We start from the raw sequence: 24,150 nt of genomic DNA, 5'->3' as shown, positions 1-24,150 counted from the left end.
TGAACTCAGAAATTGGTCCCATCACCGAGTGGCCTGGGCGAATTCTTACTCCCTGTCCCGGCCTGTTTCTTCAGCTGTAAAATGGGGCAGGGACAGCCCCTCGGCAGTGTTAGGAAAGGAAAGATGAAATGAAGCAAATAAAATCCAGCGCTTGGTAACCACCCCCGCTCCCCCGGAGGCCTGCTCACAGGGACACTGAGACACTGGGTAAGGGGTGCTCCTGAAGGGCCTGTGGGGCCTGGGCAGGGGACTGTCCAGCAGGGCTGTGAAGGAGAACGGACCCCGGACAGACCTCCTCAGCCACACCCAGCATCCAGCAAGGATGACTGTCTTGCCCCGCAGGGGGTGGCTGCCCCTTCCAGAGCTTCTGTTCTGTGGGGTGGGGGCAGGGCGAGCCCCAGCAGTGTGGGGCCCCAGCCTCTGCTGGGTATCGTTTTGCCGGGATGCCCATTACCCCTGAGACTCTGGCTCATCTCAGAAGCCTCTTGCCCCATCTGCAGCTGCAGCAGGGGTGTGGAAGGTGCGTGAGAACTGATGAGACCCCCAGGACTGCTCTAATCAGGAAAAGAGGCAGGGGTGCTAAGCAGAATGTATGTTACTACGAAACAGGCACAGTGAACACACACAATCTCGGCATACTCACGACGACCCTGTGAGGAAGGCTCGGCCACCTCCACCACCCAGCTGAAAAGACCAATCCCTGCAGAGGTCACCCAGCCATCAAGCGGCACATGTGCTACCTCCCGTCAGCTGTCCCCACTTGGTGCACCAGCATATCTAAGGAACAGTTATTTATAAGTTAGGTTTCTAGGGAGTTCCCGTTGTGGCTCAGCGGGTTACGAGCCCGACTAGTGTCTGCGGAGAGGCAGGTTTGATCCCTGGCCTCACTCACCTCAGTGGGTTAAAGAGGGGCGTTGCCGTGAGCTGTCGTATAGGTCACAGATGCAGCTCGGATCCTGTGTTGCCATGCCTGTCAATTCGACCCCTAGCCTGGGAACTTCCATATGCCATGGGAGCAACCCTAAAAAGAAAGAGAAAAAGTTATGTTTCTACAAATCATTATAGATCAAGGAGAGGAACAGGCTCTTTGAAAGGAGCTTGAGAAGTCTTTTCTTCATCAGTCATCATGCTTCTGTTTGTCTGAGAACTCTGGCTTTTTCTATCAGTTTCTGCCCTGAAGTGTAAGCTCTGTGAGGCCAGGGGGTCTTTATGTTTTGTTCACCCCATCTCCCCAGTGCTTAGAACAGCGCGTGGTATATAGTGGCACAGAGTACATGCTCATTGAGTATTTGTTGCTGGGAGGAAGGAGGGAAGAAGAGGAGAGGGTGCTCTGTGCAACCTGCACTTTTTTTTTTTTTTTTTTTGTCTTTTTGCCATTTCTTGGGCCGCTTCCATGGCACGTGGAGGTTCCCAGGCTAAGGGTCTAATTGGAACCATAGCCACCGGCCTACACCACAGCCACAGCAACACGGGATCCGATCCGCGTCTGCAACCTACACCACAGCTCACGGCAACGCCGGAGCCTTAACCCACTGAGCAAGGCCAGGGATCAAACCTGCAACCTCATGGTTCCTAGTCAGACTCGTTAACCACTGCGCCATGACGGGAACTCCAACCTGCACTTTTTAAGTCAAGCACCTTCGTGACGGTGCAGGTCTAGAACTTAGAGAGGACACGACTCTTCTGGGTCCATGTGGGCTGGTGTAGGGAGTAACCCCTGTTCCTTTGCAGTGCTGCTTCTGCAGGAGCAGCTGGCTCCCTGACCCCTAGTCACAGCGCCAGGTGCCAAATCCCGCTGCCCCAAATGAGGGGGTGAGGAAGTCCTCTGTGGTCCCATCAGAAGATAGAGGGGGAATGACCCTGATCTTGGTGAATAACTGCAGGGCTACAAATATTATTACTGATCATGAAATGAGCCAGCTGCTACGTTTGGGAATAAGGATTGCAGAGTCTGAGGACTAATTAGAAATGTGTCAAATGCTTTTTCATAACAGCAAGGAATTCCTGCAAAAGAGAAATGCACAAATAAAGCCAGCTGGTCAGCAAAACTGATCCCAGAGGCAAAGCCCTTTGCAAGGCCTCCCTGACCTCATCTCGCTGCCTTCTTTTCCCTTGCCCTCCTCCATGACCTCTGCAGAGTTGAGTGGCAGAGGTCCCCAGAGCAGACCAGATGGCCCAATGTATCAAGCCCGCGCCTGCTACATGCCTGACTCTTGGCCTTGAATGGGAGTCCCTCTAAGCAGGGCCTGGCAGCCTTGTTTTGTGTGTCATCAGTTTCTAGCACAGCATCATGGCAGCACTCACTAAGTAGCTGTGCAATGAGGAAATGAACGAATAAATATCTAGGGCAGCAAGCTGCTGCTACTCCCCATTCTGTCCCATTAAAATACCACCTAGCCCACTCAGACGGCAAGCCAATGCTGTTTGCCCATTACGGTGATATTTCCAATCGCTTCCTTCCCTTGCCTTCTTGAATGCTTACTGTGCCAGGCACGTCTAGGTTCCAGGGATATAAAAATGAACAAAACCCGAATGCAGCTTCCGAGGAGCCCAGGAACTGATAATGGGGAAACAGGCATAAATGGTCGCAGCGTGGTAGACCCCTACACAAGCCCAAGGGGGGCTTCAGGACCAGAAAGAGGTCATCTGAGAGCTGAGTCTTAGAGGATAAGCATGTTCGGCAAGATGTGGAAGGACCTTCTGCGCAGAGGAAGAAGCAAACACAGGAATGAATGTGTGGAAGCAAATGGGAGCACAGGTACCAGTCAGTGGTCAGTGGACGTGGGGTAGGGAGTGGGGATGGTAACAAGGTTAGAGCAGTAGGCATGGCCCAGGCAACAGACCTCTGGCACGCTTTGGTAAGAGTTGGACTTAGTCTGGTAAGCCATGGGGAACCAGCCAAGATTTTGTAACAGGGAGTGACATGATCCGTTACACATTTTAGGGAAGAGGCTGGAGACTAATGGCAGGGGATGACAAGGACTTGGCAATAGTCCGAGCAAACAACACCGTGGGTCTGGATTAGGGCAGAAACACTGGAGCGGAAGAGAAAGAGGGTAGCCTCAAAGGGTTTGGTGATCAGTAGAAGGCAAAGGTGAGAGAAGCAAGATTTTTTTTTTTTTTTTTTTTTTGGTCTTTGTGTCTTTCTAGGGTGGCACCTGTGGCCTAGTGAGGTTCCCAGGCCAGGGGTCCAATTGGAGCTGTATCGACCAGCCTACACCAGAGCCACAGCAATGCGGGATCCGAGCCACGTCTGTGACCTACACCATAGCTCACGGCAAGGCTGGATCCTTAACCTGCTGAGCGAGGCCCAGGGTTGAACCTGTGTCCTCATAGATGCTAGTCGGGTTCGTTAACCACTGAGCCACGATGGGAACTCCCTGAGAGAAGTGATTTGAGACTAGCCTGTAAATTTCAGGCATAGGGGACAAGTGCTTTGGTGTTAGATAACCACTAAGTGCAATGGGGAACACAGGAGGAGAAGCAGGTTTGGGAGACATGTTCAGCTGAACTTGAGCTGTCTGTGGTCCAACCAGGACGGTAGCTATAAATCCAGGTCTGCTGCTCAGGAAGAGCAGAAGAGGCCAGGCAGGCGGAGAGGAGAAAAACCAGAACACAACTGGGGCAAAGACATAGCTGGGTGGCTGCCCACGTGTACCCAGTACCCAGGCATGGGAGAGATGCCAGGTGCATCAGAGATCAGGATTTCTGGATCCCTCGTGTGAAGACGAAGAGACAAAACTGGCTTTATTTTCCTGCCTGTCAGATTCCCTGATTCAAGGCCCTGGACTCAGGCTCTTAGAAATACTCCTCTTTTTATCAAGGACCTCATCATCTGGAACACGTTAGGATGGACCTCTACACCTAGGGCTGGAAGAAAATTTGGCTCAGAAAGAGGTCAGATGCTAAGACCAGAGAGCATCTGAACTGAAAAGAGACCCCCGGTCCTGGTCCTGTATTTCCTTCTGTCTAATGGTGCCTATAATTGAAACCTCCATTTTCTTTGAGAAACGAAGTGGAAATTAAGGGAATGTTTCCAGGATTGGTATATATTTTGAAGCTCTCAGCAAGACTGAAAATTCCCATCCGTGTATTTTGAAGCGTAATTTCTACTCCCTTACCAGCCAACATAATTGAACAGGAGGAAAAAAGCTGTTCATGCAGGAGGTGTGTGGCATCAGAGCCACACTGCCTGGAAATTTACCATTTCAAAGCAACTGAGGGTTTTTACAACCAATGGTTACAGTCATACATGTCCCCTCTCACGGAAGGCACTCTCTGAAACCATCAAAAGGCCCATCAATCTGGCTTGGACACTGAAATTGTTCAGTGTCTGGAACTGATGTCAAAGCATGGAGAATTTTTAAAAATTATGTTGCTGTTTGGTCAGCACATAAATCCTGGGGTGTCTCGTCCTGGGAGGTGGTATAAACAGCTGGGGCTGCCAGTGCTCGTGCCAGTGGTGGCAGGGCTCCATGGGTGGCCTGGCCACGCATCGCTTCCACTCTCCCTTGGTGTCCCTGACCCCGGGTCCCAGCATAGAACATCCTCTCACTCTAGTCTGGGCTGGAGTTCCTCCCTCCTGCCCAAGCAAAAATGCCTGCCTCTGCCTCTGGCCCAGTGATGGCAGGTCCGAGGGGTACAAGCTCTTCAGCTGAGCGGGGATCTCGCACCGCCTCCCATGGCCTCTGCTGGGCTCGGCAGGAGAGTCAGACAATAAACTTTACAGGCTCACTGTTCCGTGTTCTTGCCAATGCCTGCGTGTGTGTGTGTGTGTGTGTGTGTGTGTGTGTGTGTGTGTGTGTTTGTGTGTGTGTGTGGAATTGGACTTCAGGTTTTTCCTGGAATTAATGATTTCCTTCCCCATATTTCTGACCACTGGAGGAAATTTCCAAATCCATGTCCACTCATTAGTCTTTCCATTTCTGAATCGCATATCTTCTTTTTTTTTTTAGGGCCGTGCCTGTGGCATATGGAGGTTCCCAGGCTAGGGGTTGAACTGGAGCTGCAGCTGCCAGCCTACATCGCAGCCACAGCAATGTCGGATCTAAGCTGCAACTGTGACCTAGGGGCTTGCAGCAATACCAGATCCTTAACCAACTGAGCGGGGCCAGGGAACAAACCCACATCCTCATGGATAGTAGTCAGGTTTTTAACCCGCTGAGCCACAACGGGAACTCCCTGAATTGCTTATCTTTACACAGGCTACTACCTAAAGATGGAGCACTCAGTCTTTTCTTGGGCAACTAGGATGATTAGGAGGTGGGAAACCTGGTTTTTGGTCCCAGGTGTGCCATGGGCTAGTTTGGTGACCCTGGACAAGTCATGTATCCGGACTCCTTTCTCATGTTTAAAATGAGAGCCTTGGTATAAAAGGACTTGGAAGGTCCTTTCTAGTGCTAGTGTTTCAGGGTTCTGTTATTTTAATTTTGTAAACCATTCCCTGTCCTAGCAAGAATTACTGGCAATAAACCAAGCTACAATTTTCTTTATTATCATTGGGTCCCCCAGCACATATTACACACACACATGTACTTTCAAACAAAATGTTCCGTTGCATCAAGAATCTGAAATTTTCCTGTGAGCTAAAGCCTAGAGCCTTTGTTCTGCAGAACAGAGTGCCTCATGGTCCCCTACTTTCTAACTTAAAAAAAAAAAAAAAATCTGAAGTTTTCCAGATTACAGCAGACCTAAAAAGGAGACATTGGAGGACTGTACAAGAAATTGTTACACCCAGGAGTTCCCGTCGTGGCTCAGTTGGTTAACGAATTGGACTAGGAACCATGAGGTTGCAGGTTCAATCCGTGGCCTTGCTTAGTGGGTTAAGGATCCAGCATTGCCGTGAGCTGTGGTGTAGGTTGCAGACACGGCTCGGATCCCACCTTGCTATGGCTCTGGCGTAGGCCGGCGGCTACAGCTCCGATTAGACCCCTAGACCCCTACAGTTCCGATTAGACCCCTCCATATGCCGAGGGAGAGGCCCTAGAAATGGCAAAAAGACAAAAAAAAAAAAAAAAAGCGAAATTGTTACACCCAGGGATTTCTCTGAGGAGGGAACCTGAACTGAAAGGAGGGGGAGACTTTCACTGCATATTCTTTTGAACCTTTTGAATTTTTTTTTGCCACATGCATTTATTACCTCTTCAATTTAAAAAAATTTTTTAAGAAAAGCTTTTTCCCTTTCCTTCTACCATAGGCCTGTCTGCAGCTCGGTCCCTGGTGGGGAGGAGCCCATGATGGGGCTGGCATCACATGCTGGAAGCCGCCCCTCAGCCCAGGCCCTCTGGCTGGGTTGGCCAACAGCCCATGGCTGCCCCACGTGCCTGGAGGGGGTCTGTGGCTGCCCACCACTGCTGGCTGCCCTTGCTGCTGGCACTCCTGCTGAGCTGTCAAGCTGGTATAGGGACTCTGTTTAAGGTGTTCCAGGAAGGGGCAGGCCCTGATGGCTCCAGCAGCCAGACAGGCAAAGGGGCCTAAGAGTTAAGCAAAGTCGAAAGTTCATCCAGCTTTCAATCCTCCAGATCTTGCCCTTCTCTTTCAAAGACAGAACATTTCCTGCTACTAATGTAACATGAAGACAGAAACATGAAAGAAAAAAAGAACAAAAGGCCCAGAGATGAGATGAGGCGGGAGAAAGGGCCTTGAAGGCTCCCTCTTCTCCCGGCCCCACCCCCACATGCCCGCCTCTGCTGGCAGAGCTGGGCTGTAGCATCTCTGGCAGGGTCCACGCCCCTGGTTTCCTCCCCCCAAGGCCCCGACCTGCGCCAGCTCCTCCTCAGCTTTCCTTCAGAACATCCAGCTCCCCCTAGCCTTAGCTCCTTTCTTTTACTCATTTATTTATTTATTTTGCTTTTTAGGGCCATACCCGCAGCCTATCTATGGAAGTTCCCAGGCTAGGGGTGAAATCGAAGCTGCAGCTGCCAGCCTACACCACAGCCACAGCAACACCAGATCTGAGCCATGTCTGTGACCTACACCATAGCTCACGACGCCAGATCCTTAACCCACTGAGCGAGGCCAGGGATCAAACCGTCCCCATGGATACTAGTCCGGTTCATTACTGCTGAGCCACAACGGGAACTCCCCACCTCCTTTTCTGATTCTCACTTTTGATGGGTGCTGGCCCATCACTTCTGTGTCCCCAACCCCCACTCCTCCTGTCATCTCTGACTCCTCTGGCTGACCTCTTTGACTGCCCAGAAAACAGCTGCCATCTTTTTTTTTTTTTTTTTTTTTTTTGTCTTTTGTCTTTTGTCCTTTTAGGGCCGCACCCTGGCATAGGGAGGTTCCCAGGCTAGGGGTCTAATCGGAGCTATAGCTGCTGGCCTACGTCACAGCCACAGCAACGCCAGATCTGAGCTCTGTCTGCAACCTACACCACAGCTCACGGCAATGCCGGATCCTTAACCCACTGAGCGAGGCCAGGGATCGAACCTGAAACCTCACGGTTCCTAGTAAGATTCGCTTCCACTGCGCCACAACGGGGACTCCCACAGCTGCCATCTTTAAGGCCCATTTCTCTGACTGCAGCTGCCACCTGTCCCACCACTGGGATTGCTCAGGGCAGGCTCCTCCGCCCTCCCTCTTTCCTGGGCCAGTAAAGCCCAGGCAGGGGCAGGTGGTCCCCCAGCAGCCAGCAGGAAGGGGGGTGCTTCTCCATCCTTGAGAAGCCATGACAGAGTCAGACGAGGAGCAGCAGATGGGGAAGCGCTCTTGGTAGAGCGGACACAAACAGACCCCAAGAGATGAAAAGATACAGAGCGTGAGGGAAAACCGCTGCAGGGAAAGAAAAAGCAGAGAGTGAAAACCAATAAAAGTGCAATAAATACTAAAACCAGAAAGGCCTGAAGAGAAACCATCCAGAGAGCAGTGGAGTGAGGTCAGAGGGGAGGAGTGGGGGTGGAGGGGCGGGGGTGGTCGGCATTTGTGGGGCTGGAAGCCGGAGGAATGGTGTAACAGACATCTCTCAGGAAGGGTCACTCACCCCCCAAGCTGTTGGGCTTACTGGCTGCAGCAAGCAGGATCTATTTAAAACACCCCAGGCATTTTGCCTCGTTCAGATTCCCTGCCCAGAAAAAGCTGGAGTCAAAGGCTTAGGGAACCATTCCAGCCTCAGGACCCTGCACGGACCACAGGGCTGGGGCTGTGAAGAGGGCTGCCCGGTCTGGGACTCACCCACCGTCCCTGCACACGCGAGCTGCCAGGCCACTCCACCCCCAGCATGTGGATGGCCGTCCTGAAGGTTGCTTGTGTTAGCCACTGCCACGGGGACACGCTCAACGGCTTCCTTCGTTCTGTCTTCAAGCTTGTCAGAAAGCAGATGCTGCTCACATGTGACAGCTGCTCGAAAGGGATGCTCAAAGGGAGCTCCATGCCCGGTGGGAATACCCTTAACGATGCCTGGAGAGGCCTTGGGTGATGAGATTACAGGGAGACAAAGTAGAGAGCATGAAAGGACATCAAGGATAAAATGGCCCTAGGGAAGCCATAGGGGACTCGAATTGGAAAACATCTTTCCCTGGGCTGTGCATCGTTGGGGAAGCTCTGATCTGGAGAAGACCCGAGTCCTCATCTGCCTGGCACAGAACATAAAATTAGGTGGCGGCTGGGAGAAGTGGCCCGGAAAGCATCCACGCAGGCTTTGTTTTCCCAGCTGAGAGACGATGGGTCTGAGAGGATCATTCTTCCCTGGCTCAAGGCTGAACAGAAGTCCTCTGCTCTGCACGAGATTCACCTGCTTGAAAAACTTAGTGTATGAAGCAAATCTTGGCATTCCCATCATGGCTCAGTGGTTGACGAATTTGACTAGGAACCATGAGGTTGCGGGTTCGATCCCTGGCCTTGCTCGGTGGGTTAAGGATCTGGCGTTGATGTGAGCTGTGGGGTAGGTCCCAGACGAGGCTTGGATTGGGCGTTGCTGCGGCTCTGGTGTAGGCTGGTGCTTACAGCTCTGAATGGACCCCTGGCCTGGGGACCTCCATATGCCACGGGTACAGCCCTAGAAAAGACAAAAAGACAAACAAACCAAACAAATAAGTCAAATCTTGCCTGCCAGCAAAACTGCCTTTTCAAAATAAATAAATTCAAGGTCAATCCTGTGTTGAAAGAGAAAGATGGCTTCTGAAGGTGAATAATCATGCCAGTTTGTGTTTGTAATTTTGGAGTTTTGAATGTCTGGTTTCAGTGGCCATGGGGGCTTGGAGAGGGCTCTCTAGAGATCCACCTGTAGTTGCCTTTAGGTTGCAATCAAACACTACTTTTTTTTTCTTTTTTTCTTTTTAGGGTCACACGTGCAGCATAGAGAAGTTTCTGGGCTAGGGGTCAAATCAGAACTGCAGCTGCTGGCCTACACGACAGCCACGGAAATGCTGGATCCAAGCCACATCTGCAACCTACACCACAGCTTGCGAACCTGCATCCTCACAGACACTATGCTGGGTTCTCAACCTGCTGAGCCACAACGGGAACGCTGTCCATCAGTACTTTAAAATAAACACAAAGCTTCAGCAGGTAGGTAGGTGTGTTGCAGGGGCGGCTGCTAAAGATGCAAGAATTTGAAAAAAACATTTTATTATGGAAATTTTCCAATATATATTAAAAACCCAGCCTCGGAGTTCCTGTTGTGTCTCAGGGGTTAACGAATCCGACTAGGAACCATGAGGTTGTGGGTTCAATCCCTGGCCTCGCTCAGTGGGTCAAGGATCCGGCATTGCCGTGAGCTGTGGTATAGGTCGAAGACTCGGCGACTCAGCTCGGATCCCAAGTTGCTGTGGCTCTGGCATAGGCTGGCAGCTACAGCTCCGATTTGACCCCTTGCCTGGGAACCTCCATATGCCGCGGGAGCGGCTCAAAAGAAGGTAAAACAAAACAAAAAAACCCAGCCTCAACAAGTATCAACTCATGGCCAATCCTATGAGAAACATGGACTTTGGAGCCTGATGATACAGATACAGAGTATGAACTTCACGGTACACATACAGGATTGGTCCTCCTGAGGCCGTGGGATCCAAGTTTCTACACGAATGCCCTAGAGCCTAGAATATGAGGAGAAGGGCAGAGAAGTAACCAGGGACTTCACAAAACCAAAAATAAACTGCACAAACTATTGCCTTTGGAATGGATAAGCAATGAGGTCCTGCTCTCTAGCACTGGGAACTATATCGCATCACTTACGATGGAGCCTGAGGGAGGATAATGAGAGAAAAAGAATGTATATGTGTATGTGTGACTGGGTCACTTTGCTGTACAGTAGAAAATTGACAGAACACGGGAAACCAGCTATAATGGAAAAAATAAAATCATTTAAAAACCCCCACAAAACTACATACATGCATATTATGCCCCTGTCTTTCTCTGAGGGCTGCACAGTGCACAAGCGATAGTGACAGTGGTCAGCATCAGAGAGGGAGGCCTGGGGAGGAGAGCTCCCTTTCATTATAGATTTGAAAACAAATTTTGTACATAGTACCTATTTTTTAAAATGACTTTTGCTTTTTAGGGCTGCACCTGCAACATATGGAAGTTCTCAGGCTAGGGGTCCAATCGGAGCCGTAGCTGCTGGGCTCCACCACAGCCACAGCCACACGGGATCTGAGCCGTGTCTGCAACCTAGACCGTAGCATGTGGCAACTCCAGATCCTTAACCCACTGAGCGAGGCCAGGGATCAAACCCCTATCCTCAGGGATACTAGTCAGATTTATTACTGCTGAGCCACGACAGAAACTCCTTACTACCTGTTTTTAAAAGTAACTTGTTAAAAAAACCCCATGAGGAGTTTCCATTGTGGTGCAGTGGAAATGAATCTGACGAGTATCCATGAGGGTGTGAGTTCAAACCCTGGCCTCCCTCAGTGTGGCTGTGAGCTGTGGTGTAGGTCACAGATAAGGCTCAGATCTGGAGTGTCTGTGGTTGTGGCTGTGGCCGGCAGCTGCAGCTCTGATCTGACCCCTAGCCTGGGAAAGCCCATATGCTGCGGGGTTCTGTCCTAAAAAGCAAAAAAACGAAACAAAAAAAACCACCAGGAGGAGTTCCCACTTTGGCACAGTGGGTTAAGGACACAGTGCTGCTCAGAGTCAATCCCTGGGCTGGGAACTTGCATATGTGGCAGGTGTGGCCAAAAAAGGAAAAACAAAACCAAAACACCACGAAGCTTTTCTGTACCCATAGGTGTGACAAGAGGGCAAACTGCCTGGACTCAGGCCATCGAATCTTGCCATGTTTTGACCTGCATTTGCTGGGTTACAGTAATCTGCTCAGCCAGATGCTGAGCAATCTCCCACCCCCCCATGATGAAACATACCATCAGGTCCATGTTTCATGTCATATAAAAACCCCAGCCTTTAATGATTCCATGGGTGTATACATTTGCCAAAATTCACTCAGCTGTATTTTTAAGATCTGTACCCTTTATTATATTTATTGTACACTTTATTATCTGGCATTTCAATAAACTCTTATTAACAGCGACAAAGATCCCAGCCTTGTGCACAAATACACCAGAGAATTACCATTTGGGGGTTTACTGGGTTGGTGGTTCAAAGAAGACTGTTGCTTTGAGAAAACAACACGGTGCGGACTTTTTGCAAAAACTTGCTCCTTGGAAACTACCCCCATAGCATGTGCTTTTGGTTAAGCATTCCATGGCTGAAACGCAACTCTATGCTAAAATGCCGAGAGGATGAGGCAAAACCTTGGCCAAGGTCAAGCTCTGCTGATGGTTTGAGAGGGGAATGGCAGCCAACTCTCTGCACTTGTATAACATTTAAAAAAGAAAACTAACCCCAAGTCATCGTCTGTTCCTTTTCTGAGCCAACTTTAGTCTTGCTCATGGCATCCAAGAACTCGGAGGAAGCCATATGTGCTACACATCAGGCCTCCCAAACCTCCAGGGCCAAACAGACAAGCTCTCCATGAAAAAGAACTAAGCCAGCCGACCCAGGCTCCAGTTGGCTCTACGGGATATAACAAAAGACATCAACATCTTAGGTGAAGTTAGGGACCATCTAGGAGAGGGCAGAGAAATAGACTGTAGCCTCCCTTTTGGCGATGCGGGCATTTATTTCCAGAACAACAAAAACAACGACGACGACAACGAAATCACCCAAGTTTGACAGAAAACGAGGGCTCATGTCACATCTACAAAGCGATTCCTGCGAAAAGAGCTTCAAGTTTAGCACACTGGGTACAAATCTGTGCTACACAAAGAAAAGCCAATCCAGCAAACCTCTTCGGGATTGAAACTAAGCCCAAGGATGGACTGGAAAATGTATTTTCTGCCAGGTCACAGGGAATGAATATATAGAGGGAAAAATGTCTCTTGGCAGCTTGTAAAATACAAACTTTATATTTTGCACATCTGTCTTGCTGGTGGCCAGGCAAAGGCAAGCAGGACAGAAGCAGGACAGAGTCCCAGGCAAATCAGAGCTATTGAAGGGCAGGCCCCTGTACCAGTGCCTCACGTCCTAGGGCTCAGAGTCGGAAAACAATGTGTTCACACCGTGGATCCTCAAATTTTCTAAGGCAGTTCTGACAACATAAAATAAGAGAGACTATTTTTAACTTATTGGTTTAATGTTTTCCTTTTAAACCACCCAACTCGATTCAATCCTCTATGGCCTAGCCTTAATCTCTCCTATCTAAAATGAGAAACACTCCCCCCTACCCGACATTCTCCATTTACAACACTTGGCAAACTTGCCTCATTTCTATTCTATGCTTATCTCTTATGAAACGTTACAACACTGGCGATGCAGGTGAAGGTGGATTTCTTTTCTTTCTTTATGGTTAAATAGGGAACTGAAGAGAAATGGGAGTTCCCGAAGGCCACACGCAGTACAGCTCTGGTGAGGGGTGTGTTTTGACCTCGGGTGGAACCGCAGATGGAGGGAGCAGGCGTCCCCCAGTCAACGAGGCCAGGAGGACACGGTGTGGCATCCTGCTTCCCTCCTTCTCCCCGTGCCCAGTCTCCACCCCCAGGGCTGGGGATGGGGTGCCTCCACGAAGCAGGAGGTACGTGACACCCAAGGGAAAGCACCACACAAAGACATAGTGGGATGTATTACAGGATGCTGTACCAGCAGGCACCACACATCTAATTCAGATTCCTAAGTTCATAGGTACAGAAAGGAACCCAGAAAAGTTAGGTGACTGGGGAGTTCGCCTTGCGGCTCAGCAGTAACAAACCCGACTAGGATCCATGAGGGTGTGGGTTTTATCCCTGGCCTCGCTCAGTGGGTTAAGGATCTGGGGTTGCGTGAGCTGCGGTGTAGGTTGCAGATGCAGTGTGAATCTGGCATTGCTGTGGCTGTGGTGTAGGCCAGCAGCTACAGCTCTGATTCAACCCCTAGCCTGGGAACTTCCATAGGTGTGATCCTAAAAAAAAAAAAGACAAAACAAAACACGACATTAGGTGATTGGTCCAAAAACACCCAGCTGATGGCCAGAACCAGAACCCAGGTCCCCAACCCACACCTCTGATCCTCCAACACACTACACGGCTGAATTTAGTAAAAAGCAAAATGTAAATAAAGTCCATGGCCTACATCCCCATCATCCCCACCAACCCAATAAATGTACCTACTTTAAAACTACTCATGGATTCCCGCCATGGTGCAAAGGTTAACGAATCCGACTAGGAACCATGAGGTTGCGGGTTCGATCCCTGGCCGTGCTTGATCAGTGGGTTAAGGATCCGACGTTGCCGTGAGCTGTGGTGTAGGTCGCAGGCACGGCTCAGATCTGGTGTGGCTGTGGTGTAGGCCGGTGGCTACGGCTCTGATTCGACCCCTAGCCTGGGAACCTCCATATGCCGCAGGAGCAACCCTAGAAAAGGCAAAAAGACAAAAAAACAAAACAAACACAAAACCACTTGTGTCTCAGTCTCCCCTTTCTTTTCAGCCCCATTAGCTTACTAAGCTCACATTTCAGATTCTTATCCAATACTTACTAGATGCCCTGGTGGCCTGGGTAGTCAGAACCCCAGCTCTGCCCAGCACGCTGCAGCCTGACGAGGAAGGTCCTGGGGAAGCAGGAGAAGAAACTAAGCAGCCTCTCCACCTCAGGGGGATCTGGACCACACATCGTGCTTATAATAACGCTGACTATCAACGCAGCAGCTCTTGAAGCTCATGCCGGCAGAAAGGCCACAGGCTACTCATCCAGCAAGAGAGGAAAATTCAAGAATTAATAACAAGGAAAATGCGAGGAGAGCAGATGCTCTGGGTTCAGTCTGGAAGGGATGCGACCAACTATCTCCATTCAGGCAGAGCAGAGAAGGACCGCTGAAGGCAGCGTGTACATCCTGAGGGGAACAACCCAGGATGTGTGAACTAGGTAGGTCCTCGGACAGTCCCTCATGCTATGCACAGAAAGTCAGGGTTGTCTTTTTCTTTCAGTTTTTTTTTTTTTTTTTTTTTTTTTTTTTTTTTGTCTTTTTAGAGCCATAGCCGTGGCATATGGCTAGGGGTCCACTTGGAGGGAGCTGAAGCTGCCAGCCTATGCCAGAGCCACAGCAACATGGGATCTGAGCCAAATCTGCAACCTATGCTATAGCTCACGGCAGTGCCAGATCCTTAATTCACTGAGCGAGGGCAGGGATCAAACCCCCAACCTCATGGTTCCTAGTTGGATTCGTTAACCACTGAGCCACGATGGGAACTCCATGGGTTTTTTTGTTTTTTGTTTTGGCCCCACTGCAGCGCAGGGAAGTTCCCATGCCATGGATCAAATCTGAGCCACGGCGGCAACCTATGCCACAGCCTCGGCGATGCCAGATCCTAACCCATGGACTGAACCCATCATGCCACAGAGATGGCACTGGATCCTTAATCCACTGCACCACTGTGGGGACTCCGGACTTCCCCCATGACTAGCTATTTGGTCCAGTACCCACAGTGTCTGGGACTCCAACAACCAGGTCTGGCCACAGACGAAGCAGGTACAAGGGAAAAACAGTTTAACGTACTTCCCTTCTTCCCAAATAACATGATGCCAGTTAAGCAAGGACGTTGTGCCGCAGGCAAAGGCATGTCCCCGGGAGTGTGGGTGGAACTGGTGCTTTTGAACAAGTGGAATGTTGGGCTGCGTGTCAGCCCTGCTCCATCATCTGACGCAAACCTGCCCCAGGACTGGGGACGGGCAGAAGGTATTAGGCTCCAGCATGCGGGGGCAATTTGGTGAATACCTGAAAAGTACAGCTGAATTCCAAAACAAAAGTATTTTGAGGATTATGTACTATTTTTATGTTACTCGGATCAAGAATGAACCAAAGAAGAAGTTCCCTTTGTGGCTCAGTGGTGACGAGCCCGACTAGGATCCATGAGGATGTGGGTTCAATCCCTGGCTTTGCTCAGTGGGTTAAGGATCTGGCATTGCTGTGAGCTGCAGGGTAGGTCAAAGACGTGGCTTGGATCCCGAGTTGCTGTGGTGTAGGCTGGCAGCTGTAGCTCCTCCAATTCAACCCCTAGCAACTTCCATGTGCCCCACGTGCAGCCCTAAAAGCAAAAAAAAAAAAAGTTAACCAAAGGATAGTCACTCTTACACCCCCTCATAGCTTATCTCATCCAAGAAAAGCTGATTCTCCCTGTATTCCTGAGGGATGAGGTGTCTCTTAATGACCACGTCAACAACAGAAAGGACAAAGAGACCAGAAAGAAGGACCCGTTTAGAAGATTAAATAATTAGCAAACTAGCAAACACAGAAACTAGGATACCCCTCATAAGGATGGGACATCATGAAGCAGAGCAAAAAGGAAACAAAGATAAAATGAATGAATGAATGCGAGGCAAGGCAGCAGAGAATCTCAATTACAGTCCAATGTTAGGGCCCCAAGCGAACCAGTACAATAAGAAGCTGAACAAAAAGCCCTTTCTGCCTGCTAGGTTCCTAGGGGTCTAAAATGAGGGATTAAAATGGCCTGCTTTCAACAGAACTCATTTTGTCGTCTGATCTCTGTCTGTGACATGGATAAGAAAAAGTAACTTACGGCGCACTCTCAAGAGGCAACGAAGCCCTGAGCCTTGTGCCCTGTTCACTTCAGGATGGCAAGTCACTGATTGTGTGTCTATCAGGGGAGGGCAAAAAAAAGGTCCGTAACTTGTATTTTAAAATAAAAATTTTTATTTTTAATTCCAATGTTTTTACTTTTTTATTTTAAAATAAACAATAGTTCCAAAGAGCGCTGCTGCGAGGGAGCAATGAGGCAGTAAGGGAGGAGGAGGAAGGAGGCCGAGCCTGCTGCCACGGTCATGACCAACACATTCACAGGGGCCTGTGCTGCGACACTCTTCTCCCTCTGCTACTCAGAAGGAGGCTCAGCGAACACACAACACATGTGAAAGGGTCAACACGAAGCCTTCTCTTCACAGAAACTGCTAAAAGGCGATATCGGCTTGCACTGCCTCCGGGAATGGGACTCCCCCTCCTTGCAATCCAATTTCTAGGCTTCTATCCCAAATAAGTTATCAAAGATAGAATCAAAGATGTATGAAAAAGAGTTCACCCCAACATCACCGATATTAACAAAGGATCTGAAATACCCAAAATTTTCAACAGTGTGGGAATGCATAATTAAAGGAACGTAGGGAGTTCCTGTCGTGGCTCAGCGGTTAACGAACCCGACTAATGAATCCGTGAGTTCTCGGGTTTGATCCCTAGCCTCGCTCAGTGGGTTAAGGATCCGGCGTTGCCGTGAGCTATGGTATAGGTCGAAGACGAGGCTCAGATCCAGTGTTGCTGCGGGGCCGTGGCGTAGGCTGGCAGTTGCAGCTCTGATCCAAACCCCAGCCTGGGAACTTCCCTGTGCCTAGGGTGTGGCCCTAAAAAAAGGAAGGTAGAGTTACTGGAAATCTATTTTCAAATATTTAAAGACCCAAGAAATTATGTGTGATACCATGTTAAATGGGAAAAAACAGGATACCACGCTGTATATATGACTCCAAACTTTGTTTAAATATTACATACATTAGATGCAGTTTAAGTACAAAAAGAAATTCATAAAACATACCAGCAGCGATTAGCTTTGTTCTACATGGAGGGAAGAAGGACTTTTATTCTCTCTTTAGATTCGTCTCTAACAAGCATGCACATTACTTTTATATCAGAAAAAGAAATTTTATTTTAAAATAGGCTTACCCTAAAATAACTCATTTGAGATAGCAATTGCCAGTCTTAGAGAAAAGCTGCTCAAGAAAACAAAGATTCAAATCTATACAGTAACTCTTCTCAAGAGGATGAGAAATCACGTATGCCACAGTCCAGATTTCTTCTCTATCTTGGCTGCTGGCTCGAGTTACTAAGCTTTGCAGGGAGTTCTACCAGAGAACATTCGTGCTTCCCACAGCAACCACAGCACCTCAAACACCTCTTACGTGTTTCTCACCCTAGTATGAGGATCACAGGGAAGGAGAAAGGAAGAGCCCTACTCTCGTTTCAAAGGAAGGCATTTTTCTTATAAAGCTATCAAAATGACTGAAAATCAGATACACACAATCAGAAACTTAAGTCATGAGTTTTGTTCAGGTACCCTGTATAAAAAAGCCCCTTGTTGCAAGAATGGATATACAAGGAGAGCTACGCGCGCCCCCTTGTGGCCATTCTGACCATTACCAGCCAGCCATCTCCACAGTTCTCCCTGGGCTCCACGTGAGGCACCCGCTCCATAACCACACAGGGCGTTGAACATACCACCCCCAGTGTGGCCGGCACTACTCCTTTTCTAGTTTAGTCCCCAGAAATACTTGTTTGAGGACATGTGGGAATGAAGGGGCAGAGGAACAAAATGCAGGATGTGCAGGTACTCTGGGCTGCTGGTGACGAGGAACCTGGGGCGGGGGGACGTCTGTGCACACGTACCACGAGCGCATCAGGGACCAATAGGATAAAGATCCCCTTCCCCAAGGATATTGCTAATTTTATAAAATTATGAAGAAAAAAGTTTTACATTTACCATCTGTGAACTTTGTGCTTAGAAGTTTTATTTATCAATGTTAGAGCAACCATCACCAACTCAGGCACAATTCCGAAAAGAGAGCTCTTGTTGGATTCTGGCCATAAAAGTCTTTTTGAAGCTTGTGAAGATCTTGTAAGGTAAGAAAGTTTTCCAAATCGTTTAAAAAAAATACTAAACACTAGTAAATTGATTTCATGCTCAAAGTGGTGGCCTCCCATGTGAAAGGACGAAACACCGCCGTTTTGAACATTGAAAGGTATTCCTTAATCTCAGGGCATGAGGGGGCGTGAGGGGAGGAGGAGAAATACCCTCACTGCAACCTGACCAAACAACCCTGGGGGGGAATTAAGAGCTTAAAAGAGGTCAGTGTTGCAAATCTGATGGAAGACAGACCACTGATGGGATGTGGTACGGATTCTGAGAAGAGATAATCTTCCTCTCAGAAGGGGATTAGGCTAAAAGCCTTGCAGTTCCGGGCAGGAGGATTGCAAACGAGCAGACGACGAAGAGCAGGAAAGGGAAAGCTGAGCAAATTATCCCAGGTCTTTCGGGAGAAGGTGCTTGTGCTTCTCTCTGCCCCACCCAAGTCGAAGGCCTCTTTCCAGAAAAGGATTCCCTCCAGCGTTAGGGTGGGAGCGTGTGGCAGGAAGTAGCTGCTTTGGTCCCGAATGTGTACAGGGGAGCATTTTCAAGCACATAACAGAAACACCAGCAACCTACACGGGCTGGATCCCAACCAGGTGAGGTGTGGGAGGGCATTAAGCCAAAGGATTTCTAACTAGGGGCTTCAACTGGGAAAGTCCATCGGACGCCTGCACACCCCCAACTTCTGAAAGAACGTTTTCCCCCTCCTAGCCTGATGGCATTGAAATATGTGATGGCTCCTGTTGGAGATAAAACCAACCCGCTGGCCTGGGAAGAAAAGTGTTAAAAACCTAAGAGTCTTGACAAGACACACCAGGGAGAGTCTTTCACTGTCATCTGCACAGGGGAAGCAGAAGGAGAGTACAATGAAGGACAAGCCCCCCACTTGTCCACAAAAAGAAAGTAAGAGAGTGGAAAAAAGATTTCACCCTGCCCACCTACAATTCAAAACCATAAGCTCCCCCAGAAGCATCCTGGGATCAATACCGGTTAGTATTGTGAGTTGTGTCACCAGGCTTTGACCAGGACATTAAAAGAGGAAGAGGTGACTTTTCACCCTTGGCTCCAGTTGCCCAGCCGTCCTAACCTGGGAGGGAAGAAGCGATCACGACAGCTTGATGGGAAGGTCTTCCCCGTATTTGCGGAGCAGCTTCTGATGGTTGTGGTCCACCGACCACTGCTGCGGCAGGTGCCTGGGCTGCATGGAGTCCAGGAAGTGCTGCCGCCAGCGGCTCTCCAGCTGCATGAGGGAGCGCAGCCCGCCCTGGCTGTGGCACTGCACCACCTTCAGCCCGTGAGGAACGTAGTTTTCATTGGAAATCCTGCCAAGACACAAAGTACGAGGGGCTGAGGGAAACAAGCACAGGACAGTCCCACAGTGGCTCCCAGTGCTGTGGGCCAGCGGGCTTCCCCAGAGGTATACGGAGAGGGTGCTGGACTCCCAAAGGGCTAGATACTGTGATGCTTTTTTTTTTTTTTTGTCTTTTTGCTATTTCTTTGGGCCGCTCCCGCGGCATATGGAGGTTCCCAGGCTAGGGGTCGAATCAGAGCTGTAGCCACTGGCCTACGCCAGAGCCACAGCAACGCTGGATCCAAGCCGTGTCTGCAACCTACACCACAGCTCACGGCAACGCCGGATCGTTAACCCACTGAGCAAGGGCAGGGACCGAACCCGCAACCTCATGATTCCTAGTCGGATTCGTTAACCACTGCGCCACGACGGGAACTCCTGTGATGCTTTTTAAAACATCCTCTTTCCCGTATCTGCCCTTTTAATGAGAGCTTGGGCGTACCGCACACAGTCCAACAAAAGGCAGCTGGGGATCCTGAGCTGTATGTGTGGGAAGGCCACTGCATAATGCCCAGCCCCACTAGAGGGCGCCACTGTCTGAAGGATGAGGATTGCTGATCTTTACTGTGGGGTTACTCAGTTACCGGCTCAGCCTCCTTTTAAGTTACTCATTCTGAACCATTCTCAGTATTTACATGAGCTGTTCGATCAGCCCACGTGTTTCAGGTGTTCAGCACGGTGTAATGCCTGAATGCAATATGAAGATGGTATATTTCGTTGGTAGCTTCTCGTAAAAAGAATGCCAAACAATATCCACGAGACATGTTTTGGTCACAATGAAATGCTACCCTGGTTGCCTGGCTGCACAGCTAGTGCTGTTTAATGAGAAGATGAATCCCTGCCTCCTTTCTAACTAAGATACCATGGAAACAGTCATGAGCTCCTGTAAGTAAAGATTACCTCCTGTGGACTCAGTTCCTCTCCCTGTATCCACCACCCCCCGTCTAAATTCTCCACCCCAAGACCGCTCCCGGTCTAGCCGTGTTGCCTCTGGGCATTGGTGGGCATTTTCTTTCTTTCTTTCTTTTTTTTTTTTTTTTTTTTTTTTTTTTTTGCTTTTTAGGGCTACACCTGCGGCATATGGAGGTTCCCAGGCTAGGGGTCTAAACGGAGCTACAGCCACTGGCCTACACCACAGCCACAGTCACGGCAATGCCAGAGCCGAGCCGCATGTGACCTACACCACAGCTCACAGCAACACTGAATCCTTAACCCACTGAGCAAGGCCAGGGATCGAACCTGAAACCTCATGGTTCCTAGTTGGATTTGTTTTCCGCTGCGCCATGACGGAAATTTTTTTTTTTTTTTTTTTTTTGGCCTTTTAGGCATTTTCTTATTTAGCCCAGATCCTACTAACTTGCCTAACTTTCCCCAAATAGCTGTTCTTCTCAGTCCCAAACATCCACACCCAGCACCTTTCCATCCAAATCAGGACGATGAATTTGTTAGAAAGGTCTGTCACTGAAAGGGAAAGTTGAGCTGTGTTGGGTTTTTGTTTTGTGTGTGTGTGTGTGTGTGTGTGTGTGTGTGTGTGTGTGTGTGTGTGTCTTTTTAAGGCCGCACCCTCAGCATATGGAGGTTCCCAGGCTAGGGGTCTAATCGGAGATATAGCTGCCGGCCTACACCACGGCCACAGCAACGCGGGATCCAGGCTGTGTCTGCAACCTACAACACAGCTCACGGCAACGCCGGGTCATCAACCCACTGAGCAAGGCCAGGGATTGAACCCGAAACCTCATGATTCCTAGTCGGATTCATTAACCACTGAGCCACGACGGGAATTCCCAAAGTTGAACTGTTTTAAGAAATACATTTGGGAACTGCTTAAAGGAGTCCGTCTCATTAATTTCTAATAGGACCTTAGCAAGTTACTTAACTTTAACCTCAGGGTACCTAATATAAAACTTGGAAAATAGTTATAAGGATAAAATTCAATAGTAATTGTTTTAAACTTTGAAAGATTTTAAAAATACAGGATAGGCATTTCTGCTGTGGTACAGTGGGTGAATGATCCCACCCGGCCAGGGGCGAAGGGTTAAGGATCAGGCGTTGCTGCAGCTGTGGCAGGTGTAGGCCGCAGTTGTGGCTCAGATTCAATCCCTGGCCTGGGAACTTTCATATGCCACAGGTATGGCCGAAAAAGGAAAAATACACACACACACACATACATACATACATACATACATAAAAATAAAGGATATAATGTTAGCAGTTACTAGTAAGAAATCTAAATACTATCTCACAGGATTGCTATAAGAAATAATTAAGGCAATTTATATAATGTTTATTAACTTGGTTAGATTAGGATATCTATAAAAATTTGTTCAATAAATATTTGCTGCTATAATTAAATTTGTGAGGGGTTTTGTTTGTGTATTTGTTTTATTTATTTATTTATTTTTGTCTTTTTAGGGCCGCACCCGTGGCATATGGAGGTCCCAGGCTAGGGATCCAATGGGAGCTGTAGCCACCCACCTATGCCACAGCCACAGCCACGTCAGATCCAAGCTGCATCTGCATCCTACACCATAGCTCAAGCAACGCTGGATCCTTAACCTGCTGGGTGAGGCCAGGGATCCAACCTGCAACCTCATGGATGCTGGTCGGGTTTGTTAACTGCTAAGCCACGATAGGAACTCCCTGTTGTTTGTTTGTTTGTTTGTTTTAGCCACACTTGCAGCATGCAGTTTCTGGGCCAGGGATCAAACCTGAGTCACAGCAGTGACCATACCCGATCTTTAACCCACTGAGCCATGAGGGAACTCTGGTTTTTTTGTAATTTTTTTTTTTTTTTTTGATAAAAAAACACTATAGGCAACCAGTATCACTATCAGGACTCACAAACTTAGTTCAATTATTTCAACCCCTAGTTCCACTGAAAGAAGTGGCAAGTTGGGAAGCAAAACCATAGCAGGTAGCCCAGAGTTTTTACCATCTGGGCCATGTACCCATTCATTCCTCAGGACCATAAAATCTCATTGAGGAACACTGAATCAAATGATATGAACTCAACCATGTACTCACTGGGAAGGAGTAAGAAAGCAGGGAAGGAAAAAAGGTAAAAAGCACATTAAATAGCAACTGCAATTCCAGCCAACATTTCATTCAGTAGGCCATTACCCCCAAGTGCAGGTGAGACAGGAAAAATGACTCCATTTGTCTCAATTCCTACAGACCTGGAGGAGGGAAGAGCTGCAAAAGCACATGCGTGGTACTTCCAAGGCAACTCCAGAGACTGGAGGGCATTTTTGACTCTTATTTACATCTTATGTGCTGACCTAAGGATTTCCTTCTGCATAGAATATATAAGGCACAGGAGTGTCCATCGTGGCACAGTGGTTAACGAATCCGACTAGGAACCATGAGGTTGCGGGTTTCAATCCCTGGCCTTGCTCAGTGGGTTAAGAATCCAGCGTTGTGGTGTAGGTTGGAGATACAGCTCGGATCCCGCGCTGCCGTGGCTGTGGTGTAGGCCAGTGGCTACAGCTCCGATTCGACCCCTAGCCTGGGAACCTCCATATGCCGCGGGAGCGGCCATAGAAATGGCAAAAATACAAAAAAAAAAAAAAAAAAATGTATACAGCACAACGCCACTGCATCTGAACTCTCCTGCTAATCATGAAAATGGCTGGACACAAGTACATGACCTGAAAGGGTCAAGGACAGAGGGCACGTCTCCCGTGGAAGGTGCATTAGCAAAGAGAATGTTCTATCCCACCCACAAGGTATCTTAAGCCACAGAGACCGAATGGGATTCACCCGAGACAGTGCCTTGGCACCAGACGACCAATGCCCCCCGCCAGCAAGTGTCCTCACTGAGTGGTTGGGGCTAAGTCGCCGTGCTGGTCCTCGAACCCCTCTGTAGAAGTGGAGGCCGTACCTGGTCTCCAGGCTGGCAGCCTCCTGAAGCATCTGCTCCGTGACCGAGTGTGTGTGATAAAACTCTCTGAGGGCCTGCAGCAGCTCCTCCTTGCGGTGGGCAGGCAGGCTCTCGGCGGTGAGCAGCGCCCTGGCCCCAGAGCGCACCTGCCGCCGCTCGGGATCCTCCAGCAGACGCAAGCCCTCCTCGGAGCCAATGGGGGCCTGGAACTCCCTGGCCAGCTGCTGCTTCAGGTGGTTGTCATGGTAGTTGGAGATGGCATGGCAGGAGGTGCAGAGCAGCAGCACGTCGTGGGAGTTGTGGTCCTTCATCTCGATGGGGAAGTGCTTCCGGTACTCATGCGGGATCACGTTCTTCCTAAACGGGCACACACGGGAGGCGGCGCCCGTTAGCACAGGGCAGAGGATGGACGTGGGGCTGGCAGGCCGCCTCTGGGATCCTGATCTGGGGCCTCAATGCGACCGAGGAACCCTGGGCCCCACAACCCAACAGCGATGACAGAGAGGCCATACTACCCATCCTGCTCTCAGCCCACCCACCTATGGGCCTGAGGGTCCCCTCGCCTTGAAGTGAGTGCAGACCACCGGCTGGTGGACTTCCCTGGGGGGCCAGGTAGGGAGGCTAATAATGACCTTCGAGAAGCTGTTCTCCTTTCCTTCATGAGCAAAAGGGGTAAGCTGTTACCGAGAAGAGTGTTTCATTCCAGAAACTAAGAACTGGCTCAGGAGGGGCAGGAGCCACTACAGCAAGGCCAGGTGGTGTCAAAGCTCTTGGGGACCCTGGGACGCAACCTGGGGACCAGTTTCTCAGCCAAAAACTCAACCAA

At 49.4% G+C, this 24,150-nt stretch overlaps 1 protein-coding gene across 3 annotated transcripts in view; it reads right to left on the bottom strand.

Moving 5' to 3' along the window:
* Positions 16,121–24,150, bottom strand: part of EXD2 (exonuclease 3'-5' domain containing 2) — a 61,087-nt gene continuing 53,057 nt past the window's right edge. For all 3 annotated transcript variants that reach the window (XM_005666327.3, XM_013978297.2, XM_001925091.7), the window contains 2 exons: positions 23,325–23,681; positions 16,121–19,415 (listed from right to left, as the gene is read on the bottom strand). In XM_005666327.3, coding sequence (XP_005666384.2) covers positions 19,199–19,415; positions 23,325–23,681 — 574 coding nt within the window. In that variant the 3' untranslated portion in view covers positions 16,121–19,198. The remainder of the gene's footprint in view (positions 19,416–23,324; positions 23,682–24,150) is intronic.

Source organism: Sus scrofa, chromosome 7 (genome assembly GCF_000003025.6).
Source record: "Sus scrofa isolate TJ Tabasco breed Duroc chromosome 7, Sscrofa11.1, whole genome shotgun sequence".
Taxonomy (NCBI): Eukaryota; Metazoa; Chordata; class Mammalia; order Artiodactyla; family Suidae; genus Sus; species Sus scrofa.
Note: the sequence above shows the minus strand (reverse complement) of the source record. Positions and strands in the feature narration are given on the sequence as shown.